At 34.7% G+C, this 16485-nt stretch overlaps 1 protein-coding gene across 2 annotated transcripts in view; it reads right to left on the bottom strand.

Annotated features, from left to right (window-relative positions):
- The window catches only part of LOC149844811 (Haloacid dehalogenase-like hydrolase (HAD) superfamily protein), a 72098-nt gene that overhangs the window by 30812 nt on the left and 24801 nt on the right, over positions 1 to 16485 (bottom strand). For both annotated transcript variants that reach the window (XM_089997348.1, XM_089997349.1), the window contains exons 5-7: positions 7990 to 8058; positions 7677 to 7738; positions 5792 to 5872 (exon numbers count right to left, since the gene is read on the bottom strand). In XM_089997348.1, coding sequence (XP_089853474.1) covers positions 5792 to 5872; positions 7677 to 7738; positions 7990 to 8058 — 212 coding nt within the window. The remainder of the gene's footprint in view (positions 1 to 5791; positions 5873 to 7676; positions 7739 to 7989; positions 8059 to 16485) is intronic.

Genomic DNA, 16485 nt, shown 5'->3' with positions numbered 1-16485 from the left:
GATACGATGGATTAAAAAAGGGATATCTTCAAATGCATCGTATCACGAGGAGGATGGATATTGTAATATCACGTATTTTCATACTTAGTCATCTTTAGATTTTTTTCGAAAATTTGGCCAAGTCTGGAAGAAAAATCGTTTGAACCTCGATTTTAGACCGATGGTTTTGAGTCTCGGTATGGCTCAAGTCTCATCAACTAGGCCTAAACGAGCCACTTAAAACGTGACAAAAAGTTTTATTTTTGACCTTTAAATTCAAGTGAAATTCAGGCAAAATTCGGGTTATTTTCGGGCAAAATTCGGAATTTGATATTTGTGTAATATGTCGTTGGATGCATCTCGAAATTCTGAGTGCAACAATATTTTATTTTTCTCGATTCGAGCTACGGTTGGCCGGGAAATCGCATTTTTTTTAAAAATTGAGCAGTTTGTCGGTTCGAATCTGAACTTGGATTGGGCCGGATCTGATGGATTTGATCCAAATTAATATGGATTTGGACTCTATCCAAGACCCATATTAATCTGGATTTGATCCAGTTCAGAACCCATTTGGATTTCGGATATGGATTTGGATCTTCGATCCAGATCCAAATCCAAATCCATGCCCAACGATTTTTCTAACTTTAAATTCATCAAAAACATTTAAATTTGGGTTTATTTATGTTAATACGCCTCCCACATTAATTTGATAATTTTTGGAAAGTTCTAAAAATTTATTGTGATTTAATATTAAATAAATAATTAGTTAATTTAATGCAATTCCGAAAAATTATTTTGAGGTTTGTTTAGGCATCTTGAAAGAGCCCTTAAACACCTATGGAAGAGTTCAAGAGGATTTGAGAGCCTAAGAGTTCTTTTTTTTACAAAATTTTGAAAAGTCAAACTTGAAGAGTTTTAAAATTTTCGGAAAACTCATATAAAAGAGTTTTAATTTTTGAGAAGTTCTCTCTCTCTCCAGCCCTTTTAGATGGGATGGAGAAGGGGGGGGGGACATCCCCCCTTATTAGCCTATATATATACTCAAAAATAAGAGAGAAGAGAGAGAAAAAGAAAGGGAAGAAAGAAAAGAGAGAAAGAGGGAAAAGGAGAGAAAAGAGAGGAAAAAGAAGGGGAGATTCAATCTTCTCCAGCCATCAAATCCACCTTCTATCATCGTTTTCTTCGTTTTAGATTCATGGTACGGGTTTCTCTTTTGATTTGAGTGAGAAAAAGAACATGGATTTGATTTCCATAAGATATTTTAGTAGAAATACATGTGGAGGAGTAAATCCGATCATTTACTCTAAGATCCATGGATGAAATCCATGTGTTTCATCTTCTTGAAGGTTATTGTGGAATAACATACATGTGGATGTATTCTTATATTAAAACAGAATTTTAATCCATGAAAAATATAGTGGATTATGTGTGTACACTCTAGTATTGCCGATTTTTATAAAAGGCCCATGTTATGGACTGTCAGTGCATGTGAAATCTGAATATAACCAAGCAAAAAGACAAAAAAAGTGTGGCTGCATGTCTGTGTATGATAATAAATGATATTTATTGCATAACCAGGTGGTGTACTTTATGAATTTAAGTATACTTGATTTATGCATGCATACCTTATGCAAAAAGTCTCATGTACAGGTATACTGGGTTTTCTTTTCATGCATTAAGCATGCCCGATGTTCTGAAGCTTCTTTTTGATGTGTTTTCATGGGCTTGTTGTTGACAACATCAAAAAAAAAATTATGTATATGTGTTGCAGCGGCAGCCTGGCAGCCCAATCAAGCTGGGCTCGGTTGGGGCAGGACTCCGCCCTGCCAGGCCAGCCTGTCGGCAGGCCTGGCAGACCTGCCAGACCAGCTATTAGGCTGGCAGTCCTGGCAGTCACTGCCAGACCAGCCACTCGGCCTGGGACAGTTTCAAAAACAAAAAAAAAGTATATGTATTTTTTTTGGGGTTGGCCGTCAGACCAGCCGAACCCAGTTCGGCTGGCCGTACAGGCCGAGCCTTGGGGGCAGCCGAGCCTAGCTGAGTAATCGGCTGGGCATGTTTGAAAAAAAAAAGTTTACATTTTTTTTGTGGCATGTATGGGCCCAGCCGACCCTAGTCGGCTGAGTCCTGGGGCAGTCAGCCCCAGCCAACTGGGTCGGCTGGGTGGGTCTAGCCGTGTGCTAGACCCAGCTGACTGGGTCGGCTGGGTCAAGTGTATTGAAAAAAAAAAAGATGTTTTAATGGTGTGATGAGAGTGTTAAAAAATTTCAGTTTTCGCCCAGATAGATGTTTCAGCTATGTGCATGCTAGAGGTTGGTTTCACATGCTTATGATTGACTTATTACGCATGACTAATGTGTAAATGCAATGCTAGTATATGATGCATAGGCATGTCCGCATAAGCATTCACATGTTTTAAGTAAATGGATTTATGAGTGAAAAGCATGCATATGATATGAACCAGTGAGTTGAAGCATGCATATGACAGGAATACTTGCATTAAGTGAAATTATGCTATAGACATGAATATGTGTATTGATTTGGAAGCATGTTCTTAACCTGGATACGTGTGCGCTCATGCATATGCTTATGAATTTATTGTTTCATGGGCATCTCAAAAGTTTGCATATATGAATGTGCATTGACAAGCATGTGAAAGTAATGCATAGTGGCATGCGATTGAAGATTTTTGCATATGAATGCATTGATGATCAAATGGATCATCCTGGGTTGTGTGAGCCTTGAGTATGTGTTGCTCTTTGTTTTAGTTGTTAAATGCATTGCAAAAATCAAATGTTATATTATTGTTTTTATTACACTGTTTCATGATGCCATGGACTGAGGTCCCGTGAAGAGCTTGACATGTTGATTTGCAAACTTATGTTATTAATTTTGCATGTTGATTTGCAAATGTAAAATAGATGAATTAATAACAAGATAAAAGAAAGTAAAGAACAATGTAACTTATGTTTTCTTGATGTCACTTCTTTAGTGTGAGAATCTTAGATATTGCGGTTTTGAAAAAACTGTGAGGATACTAAAACTCCGTGTGTGTTGTTGTTGCCTCTAAACCCGATATTGATGTTCTTCTCCTGACCACGGTTTTAGAGAGAGTCTGTCACTTTGCCTGGGGTTGTTGTGTAGATACAACTGTTGTTTTGGTATACCAAGAAAGTGGCACTTGTGGATGCTGATGTCCCTGGTGTCTCGACATTAGATGTTGATTTCTAATGTTCAGATGTATGGTATTGTTTCCTGATATCGATCGAGGGCTAAGTTTGGAACCAAGTAATAAAATATAACTTGTGTGCTAAGTTACCCTGGGAACTCTACTTGACCTCGAAAATTCTTACCCGTTTTGAGTATCCGCGAGCAATGATAATTAAAAAGAGAAACTTAAATTGTGTGCATTTAATAGGGACATGCATATAAAAAGAAAACTCTGATAAAAGATAATAATTTATTCATGCATTGCATTGAAAATAAGATGCGAGAGAATCGTTTACGGTGGTTTGGACATATTCGGCGAAGGCCTAATGATGCTCCAGTTAGAAGGTTGGAGAAATGGGAAAATATATTAGTTAAAAGAGGTCGGGGTAGGCCTAGGAAGACTTGGATGAAGATGATAAGAAAGGATATGAATGCTTTGAACCTCACCGAGGACATGGCATTGGATATAAATGATTGGAGGAAAAGGATTCATGTGGAAGACCCAAAATGAATTTCTTTTTTTTGTTCATATCGCTGACCCCAGTTGTTTTGGGATGAAGGCGTAGTTGTTGTTGTTGTTGTTGTTGTTGTTGTATTGCACTGAAATCATGCATATTCCTGCTATGTATTAGATCATACATATTTACTTGTTCCATTAACTGCGATATATGAGTGAATGCATAATGTTGTTTCTTAATGCATATTAAATGTCTTTGATCTCTGTTGTTATTTAATTATTCTTTCATGCTTAATAATTGTTCTCTATCGCATGAATGATTAGTTGAATTATGAATGTGTTATAATTATGTCCCTCTAAAATATTGCATGAATCTTATTTATGTTCTTTTTACTTATTTGATTCATTAGAGAGATTCGTATACAGGATTCTTTGGATTCTGATACCCTATTTTTTGTGTTTTTCGCAGCCTCAGATGCCTAGTGGGGAAGACTTGCTTTTGAGAAGAGTCGCGAGGGGACTATATGACTGCATGGCATATTCTTTGGACGGCGTGACTATTTCTACTTTCTTTTGCTTTCTTTACTTTTTATTTACTTATGTCTCAGACTCTTTACATTTGAATAAATACAGTTTGGTTTGATTTGGTTTGGTATGAAAGATAAGTATAAGATCCCTTGTGGTGGTGGTTGTATTTAATTGTAAGGCTCCGGGTCTCTTGGATTGTTTCCGCATTTGTTTAAAAAAAAATTGTCACTTTTTCATGGGTATGAGTTGGGGTCGTTACAGATATGGCCGATGAAGGCATTTGGGGATGATCACCAATAAAGACATTTGAAGACTTGTATTCGCAAAATTCTCTATTGTGGCATAAAAATGAAGATTTCCCAATGAAGACTCTTAAAGACTTGGATTCTCCCCATTGGTTCTTTTTTGTATTTTCAAACTTTCGGTATGACTCACCGTAAGTTTGAGGAGGGGTGTTAATATATATATATATATATATATATATATATATATATATATATATATATATATATATATATATATATATATACATTCTATATAGTTATTTATCACTATAATAGGTAAATACCCTCTAGGGGTATCTTTGTCTTTTCCTCCTATAATAGTTTTTGTCCACTAGGGACAGATTTTTCTTTTTTCTTTTTTTGTATTGTCTAAGGGCATGAAGGTCATATACCCTTAGAGTTGTTGGAAGCATCCTAACAGCTCTATTTATAACCGTTGGGAGCTCCCCTTTGGCTCTTCCTTTTGTACGTAAGGAACTTCTTGTCCCCATTTTATGTAATGCTTTTCTTAAGCATTTCTACTCAATGAAGATGAATATTTTTTATGTTGTGTTTTTCTATTTAGTTCTTTAATGTTTTACATGCACTTAGTGCTTGTGTTGTTGTCCCTTGTTGGCTATTGTAACATTGAGATTGTGATCTTGTAAGCAATTAGTGGCATTGGTTTATACTTGTGCACTTTTGTGATTGTAATCTTGTAAGCCCTTAGTAGCATTGTTTTGGTATTTTTCGCTATTTCATTACAATAGAGAGAGAGAGAGTAGGGTTTAGCACTATAGATGCTGTCAAATGCATATTACAAGAACACCATATGAAGAATTTGCTTATTGATACAATCAAATATTCACACCTAGACATCAACCTTCATAAGCAATCCTTTCGCATATGATGCACGAGACTGAGCTGAAGACTGCCACTAAACAATCCATCATTTGTCACTGAAGCATTTAGTATTTAGGAATTCAAAAAGGGGAATGAGATATCAGAAAGGGCTGCTTTGTGGGTTTAGGGTCCTCGATATGAATATTCTTCAAATTCTTGTTCTCTTTTCAGAGTTTGTTTAAATTATGCCATTTTTTAACCTGTTATCCTCCAACCACATTCTCTTCCCAACCATAACAAACCAAAAGCCCCCCTCCCAACACTCCCCCTCCAAAAAAAAGTAAAGGAGAAAACTCTCCACATCTGTGAGCTTACACACATAGATTTTCTAAAAGTAATTTACAATGTTTTGAGAAAAATCTATTTCATAAAAACCAATTTATTTTTTAAGAGAACAGTTTCAACATTACCAAGAACATTGTCGTTAGTATTTAGTGTGACGAAAAGGAACCTGGAAACTTTTTCTCCATTCTTACTGTAAGCCGTGAGAAGGATCACTGGTATCTCCATTTGAATTGCCTCTTGAATAAAGCTACAAACAAAAAGCAAGCAACTCAGCGACAATTTTATGCTAGAGAAAATCTACATCTGAAAAGAAATTACGGCATATAAAGATGAAACAAAATTACTGTTTTTCATCAAAATTGCAGTGACCTTGCACTTTTCCAACTTCAAATGGGTACAGATAGTCATAAGAGTGAATATTCCTTTATTAGAAATGAGGAAAGCTTAGGTGATTGGAAACTGGAAAGTACATTGGTAAATTGAGTTATAAACTAAACCTTTTCAAGCCATCAATTCAAGAATTTGATAATGAAAATGAAGTTGAAGTCACTTAACAACAGTTCCCCTAATAAGACAAACAATTCACTGGACTGTAAATGAATATGGGCATATAGATTTTCTATCACATAGAAAATATAGAAAATGGTGTGTTTACAGTTATCATATTCATGAACACAACCATCAGGGATTGTAAAAGACAGCAAGCATCTGAGCACAGAACATATGCTTGACAAGATTGATTAAGAGATGTACATAGTACAGATTATAGTTTCTTGCCCAAGAATATGTTTTTGAATATTAGTTAAAACTTAGAAGCATCTCTTGTTTTCCTTTTTTAGCCAAGTTTTCTCAAGGTGTCACTATCTTACCAAGATATTTCTGTTCAAAGTCACTCCAGCTACAAAATCTTCATTGATGAGAACATCGACTTGTGAAACACCTGAAAACTACCTAACAATTTCCTGGAATTTCAATGGACCAAAAAGTACTGAACTAAAAAGCCATAACCAGAGTGCTCTTTTATAGTCTTCTCTTATCTTAAGTAAATACTAAATAAAAAAGAAAACCTACTGCTTGACAATATGGGAATAGATAAAGGAAATGAAAAGAGAAATGTGGAACATTATCTTAATGTGGACCCAAATTGCTAAGAAGTTCAATTCAAGATACATCCTTTATTCATTTTCCCTAACTAATCAATGAGTGTATTCTAAAATCTAAACGCATCAATTATCTAACAAACACATCTTTTACTGTATGACTCAACACTCACAAAGTGATCCCATGATCAATGTCTCCATATCATACTTGTGTGCTTGTTTGTAGCAGTGATCAAACATACTGGCTGCATGTGGAGTTATTGTGGTTCAGGTTGAACAACCAGAGTTGAGAAGTTAGCAGATGGCTTCCAGAGATATTATCATGATGAATGCCTCTTAGCCTCTTATGATTGTTAAATGATCATTCTGTTATTAGCTTAATTCAATATATTCCAAAAGAAAAAAAGAATAAATCTGTAGGTTTAGAAATCTGAAATCCTAATATGCCATTAATCTTCAAACAATAATCATGTAAGTCCCACCTTCTTCATATACATCAACCTACACAATGGAGCACAATGCACTAACAAATATTATGTGACAAATATCAGTAAGAAATTAAAGTTTTACAATTTTATCATGATAATTCGTTGAATTAAAAAACATGATTGCATTGTGATCTTCTAATGCTTTTTTAGTTTGAACATTTTATTACAATATCTTCCCTTATGTGAAAACTTTTTTTATTTTAAATTTACCTTTAAATTTGTCATGCATTTTCACAATAAAATTCTTTTAAAATTTTCACTAGATTCTCCTTGCAGAGAAAAAACCTGAGAACAATATCTATTGACACTACGTATAATCAGAACACAAAAAAACAATGAAAAATAAAATGCACAATGATTTCGAATACATGGTTACCATATGAGCATCAGCAAATAATAAAATAACTTAACACCATATATTTAAAAGGTCAGTAACCCATAATAAGCAGAAGGGGGTGCTCACTTTTCAGCCCCAGGTCGTGTTGGCAAATTTGTTGTCATCACATAATCATCCAATGCATTTCGCTGTGAACAAGCTAATCAGTCCAATATTTTGTTAGAGTGTGTCAAAAGATAAATGTATCTTGAACAAAAACAAACAATAAGACAATTTAATCAAAAGAATAGACAGAATTTTAATGCTTACTCATGGGATGGAATGTGAAAAATACATAGTGACAATATTTTATTTTATTTTCAGAGACCACCAACATTTGGGAAGCCATCAGCCATTCAAAAAACACTAGCTTATAGAAAGAAACTTGATTATAAAATACCTTCTCTTGTAGAACTCTACGAACAAATGACTCCTTCTCATTGGTAGGTAATGATGTAGGCCAGCCAATCTGCAAGCAAGCACAAGAGGCATGCATTCCAAGAAAACCTTCAAAAAACTGTTTCACAGATGTCTATTCTTGATAAGATAAACTAAACTATCCTTAAGAGCTTGCATACATCTTGGATCAAAGAAATTAATAGTGTGATCTTTGACTAATGTCTTCAAGAAATCTTGCATATCTTCATATTCGGTTCTACAGCTCCCAAAATCAGTGGTAAATGCAAAAATACCAGTTGGAAATGGATAGATAAAAAGTATTTATCCCAACTAGATGACAGGTGTTAAAAAGTGTATATAATTATATATAATATAATATATTTTATTATATATTATATTATATATTATATTATATATAGTAATTATATTTATTTATTTTTCTTCTTTCCTTTTATTTTTGTATTTATTTATATATTTTTAGGCTTGTCTAGTTCATATTGAACTAGACTCAAAACTAGCCAAACCTTTGACTAGTTTTGAGATAGCCGTTGGAGCTAGTCCAACGGCTACAATTAGAGCCATCGGATTAGCTCCAACGACTCTCTTGAGTCCTCTTTGTTAGAAAATAATACATATATGTATATACTTGAATATATATATACATACTCTTTGTAATACAAGAGTATGTATAAGTATATGTATATGTATATGTATATAAATACATATTTAAAGTATATACATATATTCTTATAATTTTTATTTTCTTATTTCTGTAATTTCTCATTTTATTTATTTTTCTTTTTCGCTTTTTGTTCCCTTTGACTGTGTACACAGTCTGTCAAATAAGAGTAGTTGAGCTGATTCCCAACAGCTTTAATTAGAGCTGTTGGGAATAGCCCAACTACTCTTTCAAAGAGTAATGTATTATAAATAAGGGCAATGAGCCCATTGTAATTGTGAATTAATGAAAGGGTTTTATCCCGGCATAGCAATAACACAGTGCATTTGAAGCACTTGTTTTTTCTTGTGCTTTGAAGCTTTTTATGCTATTTTGTGTTGGCATATATTTTGAATATCAAATTATTTGGAAACTTGATTGTGTGTACCAACTTTTCACATGGTATCAGAGCTTAGTGTATGATCAACCGTGCATTGGTGGGTTGTCTCGAAAAGCGTGTTTATTCTCCTTCGTGGTGGTGATTAGTTTTTCTGTTCTAACTCACTATGGGTGAATTTTTCCCACACAATACAAACAACTCCAACTTTATTCCGCCATTCAAACTTGAAGGAAGCAACTAAAACATTTAGGCGGGACACTTGGAGACATTTATCAAGGGTCAACGTTTGCAAAGATTCATAAGAGATATTATTCTTGAACCTACTCCCAAAATTACATTAGGTGAAAATGGGATCGAGACTGGTCTTGACGAAAGAAACAAAGTCGTGGAAGAATATTACAAGAAATTGGATGAATGAAAAATGAAAAACGCAAAAAATCTTTTATGGATGCTAAGTGGAGTTGAGACAAAAATTGCCTCAAACCTATTATGCTACAAAAAGGCAAATGAAGCATGGGAATATCTTAAAGGTATATTTACCGAAAAAGATATGGCCCACAAGTATTATCTCCAAAAAAAGGTTAGAAATATCAAACAAGAAGATAAAAATGTAAGAGATTACTTTATGGAGTTATCTTCCATATGGACCCAACTTACCCAATTTGAACCCAAATGAGAAGGTAAGTGTATAGAAATGCGAAGAGTTCAAGTTGAATAAGATAGACTCTTCGCTTTTCTCTAAGGTTTGAGACCCGAGTTTGAACAAACAAGAACTTCCTTGCTATCATCTTCGTCTCCTCCTCCTATTCATGAGATTCTCACTAAACTTAATGGAGAAGAAACTAGACTAAATATGAGTAAAAATGTTAGTGTACTTGCTACTTCTAGTAATAGCCAAGAAGAGGATTGCACACTTGCCGTATCAAAACCAGGGCATCATATCAAGTCATATAAAGCTCCTCATTTTAGCAAGAATAGAGGAGAATCAAAAATCATTTGCCATAACTATAATGAACCTGTTCATATTAGGCCTCAATATCCTATATACAAATATAGGCCTCAAGAAAAACATGTTGTCGTTGCACCATCAAAACAAGATGAGGATACTCTGAATCTCAAAGACCTCACCAAATCATTATCTCAACTAACGGAAGCATTGCAACCATTACTTAAAGGATCTACTTCAGGAGCGGCCATTGCATCATCTTCTACTCCTGGTATGTTCTCCTGGCTTCTTGATTCAGGAGGTTCTTTTCATATGACCCCACATAAGTCTATATTATCCAAATGTCAACCTAATTCAAATGCATCTTTTGTTTCCACTGCCGATGGCACTGTCTTTGAAATAGAGGGTGTTAGAACTTTTAAAAATGATTTGTCAAAACATAACAAATTTTATATTCCAAAAATAAGACTTATACCAAAACTTCATCTTAACCTACTTTTAGTTTCTCAAATCTCGGATCATGGATATGATGTCATTTTCTCATAAAGTAAATGTTGGGTGCAGGATCGCTAGTCCGAAAAAAAATGATTGGGAAAGGTTCTAGGCAAGGAGATCTCTATTATATGGATTTCTTTTGTATTCCAAAGGAATCATTTTGTAACACTGTCCAAACAAAAAATATCCAGACTTGGCATCATAGACTTGGGCATCGAAATATAAGGAAATTAAATTTTGTACCGGTTACCAAGAATCTTTGTAAAGATAATTTTGAATGTAAAGAATGTTTACTCGGTAAAATGACAGCCTTGCCTTATGATCAAAAAACTTTTTACTCTTTAATGCCTTTTGAATTAGTTCATTCGGATGTGTGGGGTCCTGCTCCTGTTGCTTCTAAAGGAGGATTCTCCTACTACGTTGTGTTTATTGATGACTTCACTAGATATTGTTGGATTTACTTTCTTAAGTTTAAATCAGATGTATTTGCAACCTTCAAAACATTCCATAACATAATTAAAAATCAATTTGAAAGTAAGATCAAAATTATCAGAACGGACTCTGGAAGAGAATATTTGTCAAATGAGTTTAAACAATTTTTAAAAATCAAAAGAATTTTACATCAAAAATCAGATCCTAAAACCCCACAACAAAACAAAATTTCAGGAAGAAAACACAGACATATTATGGAAACTACAAGAACCATTCTTATTGCTAGAAATGTTCCTAAAAATCTTTGGGCTGAAGCTGCATTAACCGCAGTATATCTCATAAACAGGATGTCTTCAAAAACTTTGTCAAATGAGATTCCTTTTAAAAAATTATTCAAATATCAACCTGACTATCAAAAACTCCGCCTGTGTAGTTATACACTGCCGGTCCCAAGCCCGGATAAAGGAGGAGGGTTGCGGTAGGCCTGTGACAGCCAACATAAAAACTTTGTCATATCCTATGAAAATGAACCAATATGAGAATTTCGTTGGGGCGTTCCCTACTGAGCGACGCGCTGTACTCTCTAGGCCCGGAGGCAGTGATAAATGTGCAAGGGTTGCTAGGTCGTCGCCCAGAAGCGACGCGTCACACCGGCGCCCGGGTGTGGTGTCAAATAGGCAAGGGTTTCCTCCTTTTCATGAGATAAATCGTGACTTCATGCGCAAGATTCAAAAGAAAGAAATTGCAGAGGCTTTGAAGAAAATGAAATCAAGAAGGGCAGTTGGCCCAGATGGTATACCTATCGAGGCTTGGAAATGCTTGGGAGAGAAAGGTTTAGAATGGTTGACAAATCTTTTTAACTTGATTTGGCGAACAAATAAGATGCCTAATGAGTGGAGGAAGAGTACTTTGGTGCCTTTATATAAGAATAAGGGTGATATACAAGATTGCACAAACTATCGTGGTATAAAACTCATGAGTCATACTATGAAACTTTGGGAGAGGGTGATTGAGTCTAGGTTGAGGAAGGTTGTCATGATATCGGAGAATCAATTTGGTTTTATGCCTGGAAGATCAACTATGGAAGCTATACATCTTCTTAGACAACTTATTGAAAGATATAGAGAGATGAACAAAGATTTGCATATGGTTTTTATTGATTTAGAGAAAGCATACGATAGAGTACCTAGGGACGTTCTCTGGTGGACAATGATGAAGAAAGGTGTTTCTCTCAAGTACATTAGTATAATTAAAGATATGTATGAAGGAGTAGTAACCAATGTCCGCACTTGTGGAGGGGTGACAACCAATTTTCCGATAACGGTTGGGTTACATCAAGGATCTGCTTTAAGCCCTTTCCTATTTGCGATAGTGATGGATGAACTTACGAGATCAATTCAAGAAAATGTACCGTGGTGTATGTTGTTTGCTGATGATATTGTTTTGATTGATGAGTCTAGAGCTGGGGTTAATGCTAAGTTAGAATTATGGAGACAGACATTGGAAGCTAGAGGTTTTAAGTTGAGTAAGAGTAAGACTGAATATATGGAATGTCGGTTTAGTAAGCAACGAAGTAGTGATGGGAGTGTAGTGAAGCTTGGTGAGCAAGATATACCGGTGAATGATTATTTCAAATATTTGGGATCCATCATTCAAAAGTATGGAAAAATTGATGGAGATGTAAATCATAGGATAAAGGTTGGGTGGATGAAATGGAAAAGTGCTACTGGAGTGCTGTGCGATCGTAGAATGCCATTGCGGTTGAAGGGAAAGTTTTATAAGACGACTATTAGACCCGCTTTACTATATGGTACGGAATGTTGGGCTGCCAAGAGACATCATATTCAAAAAATGAGTGTAGCTGAGATGCGGATGCTTAGATGGATGTGTGGAAATACAATAAAAGATAAGATTCGGAACGAAGAGATACGTAAGAAGGTAGGTGTTGCACCCATTGAAAATAAGATGCGAGAGAATCGTTTACGGTGGTTTGGACATATTCGGCGAAGGCCTAATGATGCTCCAGTTAGAAGGTTGGAGAAATGGGAAAATATATTAGTTAAAAGAGGTCGGGGTAGGCCTAGGAAGACTTGGATGGAGATGATAGGAAAGGATATGAATGCTTTGAACCTCACCGAGGACATGGCGTTGGATAGAAATGATTGGAGGAAAAGGATTCATGTGGAAGACCCAAAATGAATTTCTTTTTGGTTCATATTGCTGACCCCAATTGTTTTGGGATGAAGGCGTAGTTGTTGTTGTTGTTGTTGTTGTTGTTGTTGTATCAACCTGACTATCAAAGACTGAGAATCTTTGGTTGTAAATGTCATGTTTTAAATGATAAATGAGATAAACTATCATCTAAAGCTATCCCATGTGCATTCATTGGTTATTCCGAAACACAAAAAGGATTTAAATGCTACGATATAAAAAATGATAAACTTCTTGTCTCAAGAAATGTTAATTTTGTTGAAAATGAAAGTGGATTTGAAGGAAACACGTCACAAGACATAAATTCTGATTATTCTTTCTTGTTTAAATTGTTGTCTAATGGTGAAAATAGTTATGTAAAATCTCCTATTGAAGATAGAACAATAGTTGAACCAATAGTATAGACTAGAAGAAATCAAAATGCAACCAATGAAAGTGTAAATCAAAGTAACAATGAAGCATTAGAAATTCCTTCAGAACAAACCACCATTCGTAGATCTGAACGAACCTCAAGAATTCCAAATAAATTTGTGTCTTGTGACTCATTCTCTCCTAGACATAGAACATGTCTTATAGCTATTCATTCATATTTTGAGCCCGCGTGTTACAAATGAAGCAAAAAATTTACCCGGATGGATAAAAGCTATGCATATAGAATTAGACGTTCTTAAAGAAGCTAACACTTGGGAAATTCTAAATTTACCCATTGGAAAGAAGACCATAGGATATAGATGGGCTTTTAAAGTAAAAACCAAAAGTGACGGATCATTGGAAAGGCATAAAGCCAAGCTAGTTGCCAAAAGATATTCTCAAGAATATAGAGTGGATTACGAAGAAACTTTTGCTCGTCATCCTGTTCGAATGCTTGTAGATATTTCAGCTATTAAAAATTGGAATATATTTCAAATGGATGTTAAAAATGTCTTTTTGAATGTGAATCTTAACGAGGAAGTATACATGGATGTTCCACCTGGATTGATAATTCATTCAGGTAAAGTACTTAAATTAAAAAAAGCAATGTATAGTCTCAAACAAGCACCTAAAGCTTGGTTTGATACTTTTAACAATGTTATTGCAAGATATGGTTTTAAACCATGCTATACTGATACAGTTTTATTTATCAAGAATTCTTCTGCAGGTATTATAATTTTACTTTTATATGTTGATGATATGTTGATTACAGGGAGTGACAAAGAAGGAATCAAGAAAGTAAAACAGTTTTACAAAAATTCTTTTGAAATGACAGATCTTGGGTTCCTAACATACTTTCTTGGTATATAAGTATCCTATTCTAACAGAGGGTACATATTATCACAAACAAAGTTTGCTTCAGATATTATTGACAGCTTAGGACTATCGGATGATAAAGTTGTTGACACCCCAGAGACTGTTGGAATGAAGATGTGAGCTGATGATGAAGTTCTTTTAGACAATCCAACTCCCTTCAGACAGCTCGTGGGATCTCTTATGTATTTGAGTATTACAAGACCAGACATAGCTCATGTTGTACATATAGCCAGTCAATTTTAACACGCTCCAGCATCAACTAATATGAGTGCAGTGATGAGAATTATCAAATACAGTAGAAGTACAATAAATAAGAGAGTTTTTCTATCTTCTTCTTCCTCCTTAAATCTTATTGCATATTCTAATGTTGATTGGGGAGGGGATCCAAATAATAGACACTCAACAACTAGTTTTTGTATGTTTTTAGGTGAATCTTTGATTTCATGGAGGTGCAAAAAATAACAAAAAGTGTCACTATCATCTACAGAAGCTGAATATAGAGCAATGACAACTACTACCATGGAAATTGTGTGGCTCCAATAACTAATTTAAAATATGGGAATTCATCTTCAGAATGCTACAAGATTATGCTGTGACAACAAGAGCTACATATACATTGCTCGAAATCATACGTTTCATGAAAGAACCAAACATATAGAGATAGATTGTCATTTTGTTCGTGAAGAATGTTTAAAGAAGACTATTAATCTTCCCTACGTGACATCAGAATATCAACTTGCGGATTTCTTCACCAAGGCACTGTGCTCACCAAGATTCAATTTTTTACTTGACAAACTTTTGGTGATTTCACCATAAGTTTGAGGGAGACTGTTAGAAAATAATACATATATGTATATACTTAAATATACATATATATACATACTCTTTGTAATACAAGAATATGTATATCTACCAGTATATGCATATAAATACATATTTAAAGTATATATGTATATTCTTGTATTTTTATTTTCTTATTTCTGTAATTTCTCATTTTATTTATTTTTCTTTTTCACTTTTTGTTCCCTTTTTGTACACTAGTTGACTGTGTACACAATCTGTCAAATAAAAGTCATTGGGCTGATTCCCAACAGCTCTAATTAGAGTTGTTTGGAATAGACCAACGACTCTTTCAAAGTGTAATGTATTATAAATAAGAGCAATAAGCCCATTGTAATTGTGAATTAATGAAAGGGTTTTATCCCCTCATAGCAATAACACAGTGCATTTGAAGCACTTGTTCTTTCTTGTGGTTTGAAGCTTTTTATGCTATTTTGTATTGGCATGTGTTTTGAATATCAAGTTATTTGGAAACTTGATTGTGTGTACCAACTTTTCACACTCTTAAGTCTCTTTCTCTCCCTCTCTCAATGTATATAACTAGGGGTGTTCCCCCCTCTCTTTATAACAATGCTTCTTAAGCATTTTCATGTGAATGAAATAAAAGTTTATTATTTTATCTTTGTGTTATTCTTTTTATACCTTTTTGTGGGTTAGGATTGTAGTATCTTTAATAGACACCGATTACAAGCATTTGCGCTTTCGTAGAAGATCCTCATTTCCTTACATGATATCAAAGCTTGGAAGCTTCTAGATCTTAGAGCGTTTCCACCTCGTTTTCCATGCCTCTTTAGCAAAAGTTGATTGATCTCCTTGTTTGTAATTCAAGTATTTTTTTTTAAGAAAGGAGACGTTTTGGAGAATCGTTGGCTACTCAAAGATTGTGATTGTGCTCTTGCCCTTTCCCTTCTTTTCTTTCTTTTTTTCTCTTTTCTCTCTTACTGTCTCTCTTTCTTCTTCACCCTTGTAAAAATGGATGGCAATGATAAAGTTACCATCATGCCCGTCAAATTAAATGATACTAATTATGTGATGTGGACTTCAATCATAAAGCATCACATTTGGGGAAAAGGGTTGTGGAGAATAGTAGATGGTTCCGATTTAGAACCTAAACTAATTCTCACAAAAATTGAAAATGAGAAAGATGTGTCTTTCACGGACAACAACAACTACGCCTTCATCCCAAAACAATTGGGGTCGGCGATATGAACCAACAAAGAAAATCATT

This window comes from Nuphar pumila, chromosome 2 (genome assembly GCF_984573655.1).
Source record: "Nuphar pumila chromosome 2, dmNupPumi1.hap1.1, whole genome shotgun sequence".
In the NCBI taxonomy this organism is placed as follows: domain Eukaryota; kingdom Viridiplantae; phylum Streptophyta; class Magnoliopsida; order Nymphaeales; family Nymphaeaceae; genus Nuphar; species Nuphar pumila.
The sequence above is the reverse complement of the archived record's forward strand: the minus strand, read 5'-3'. Positions and strand labels throughout refer to the sequence as shown.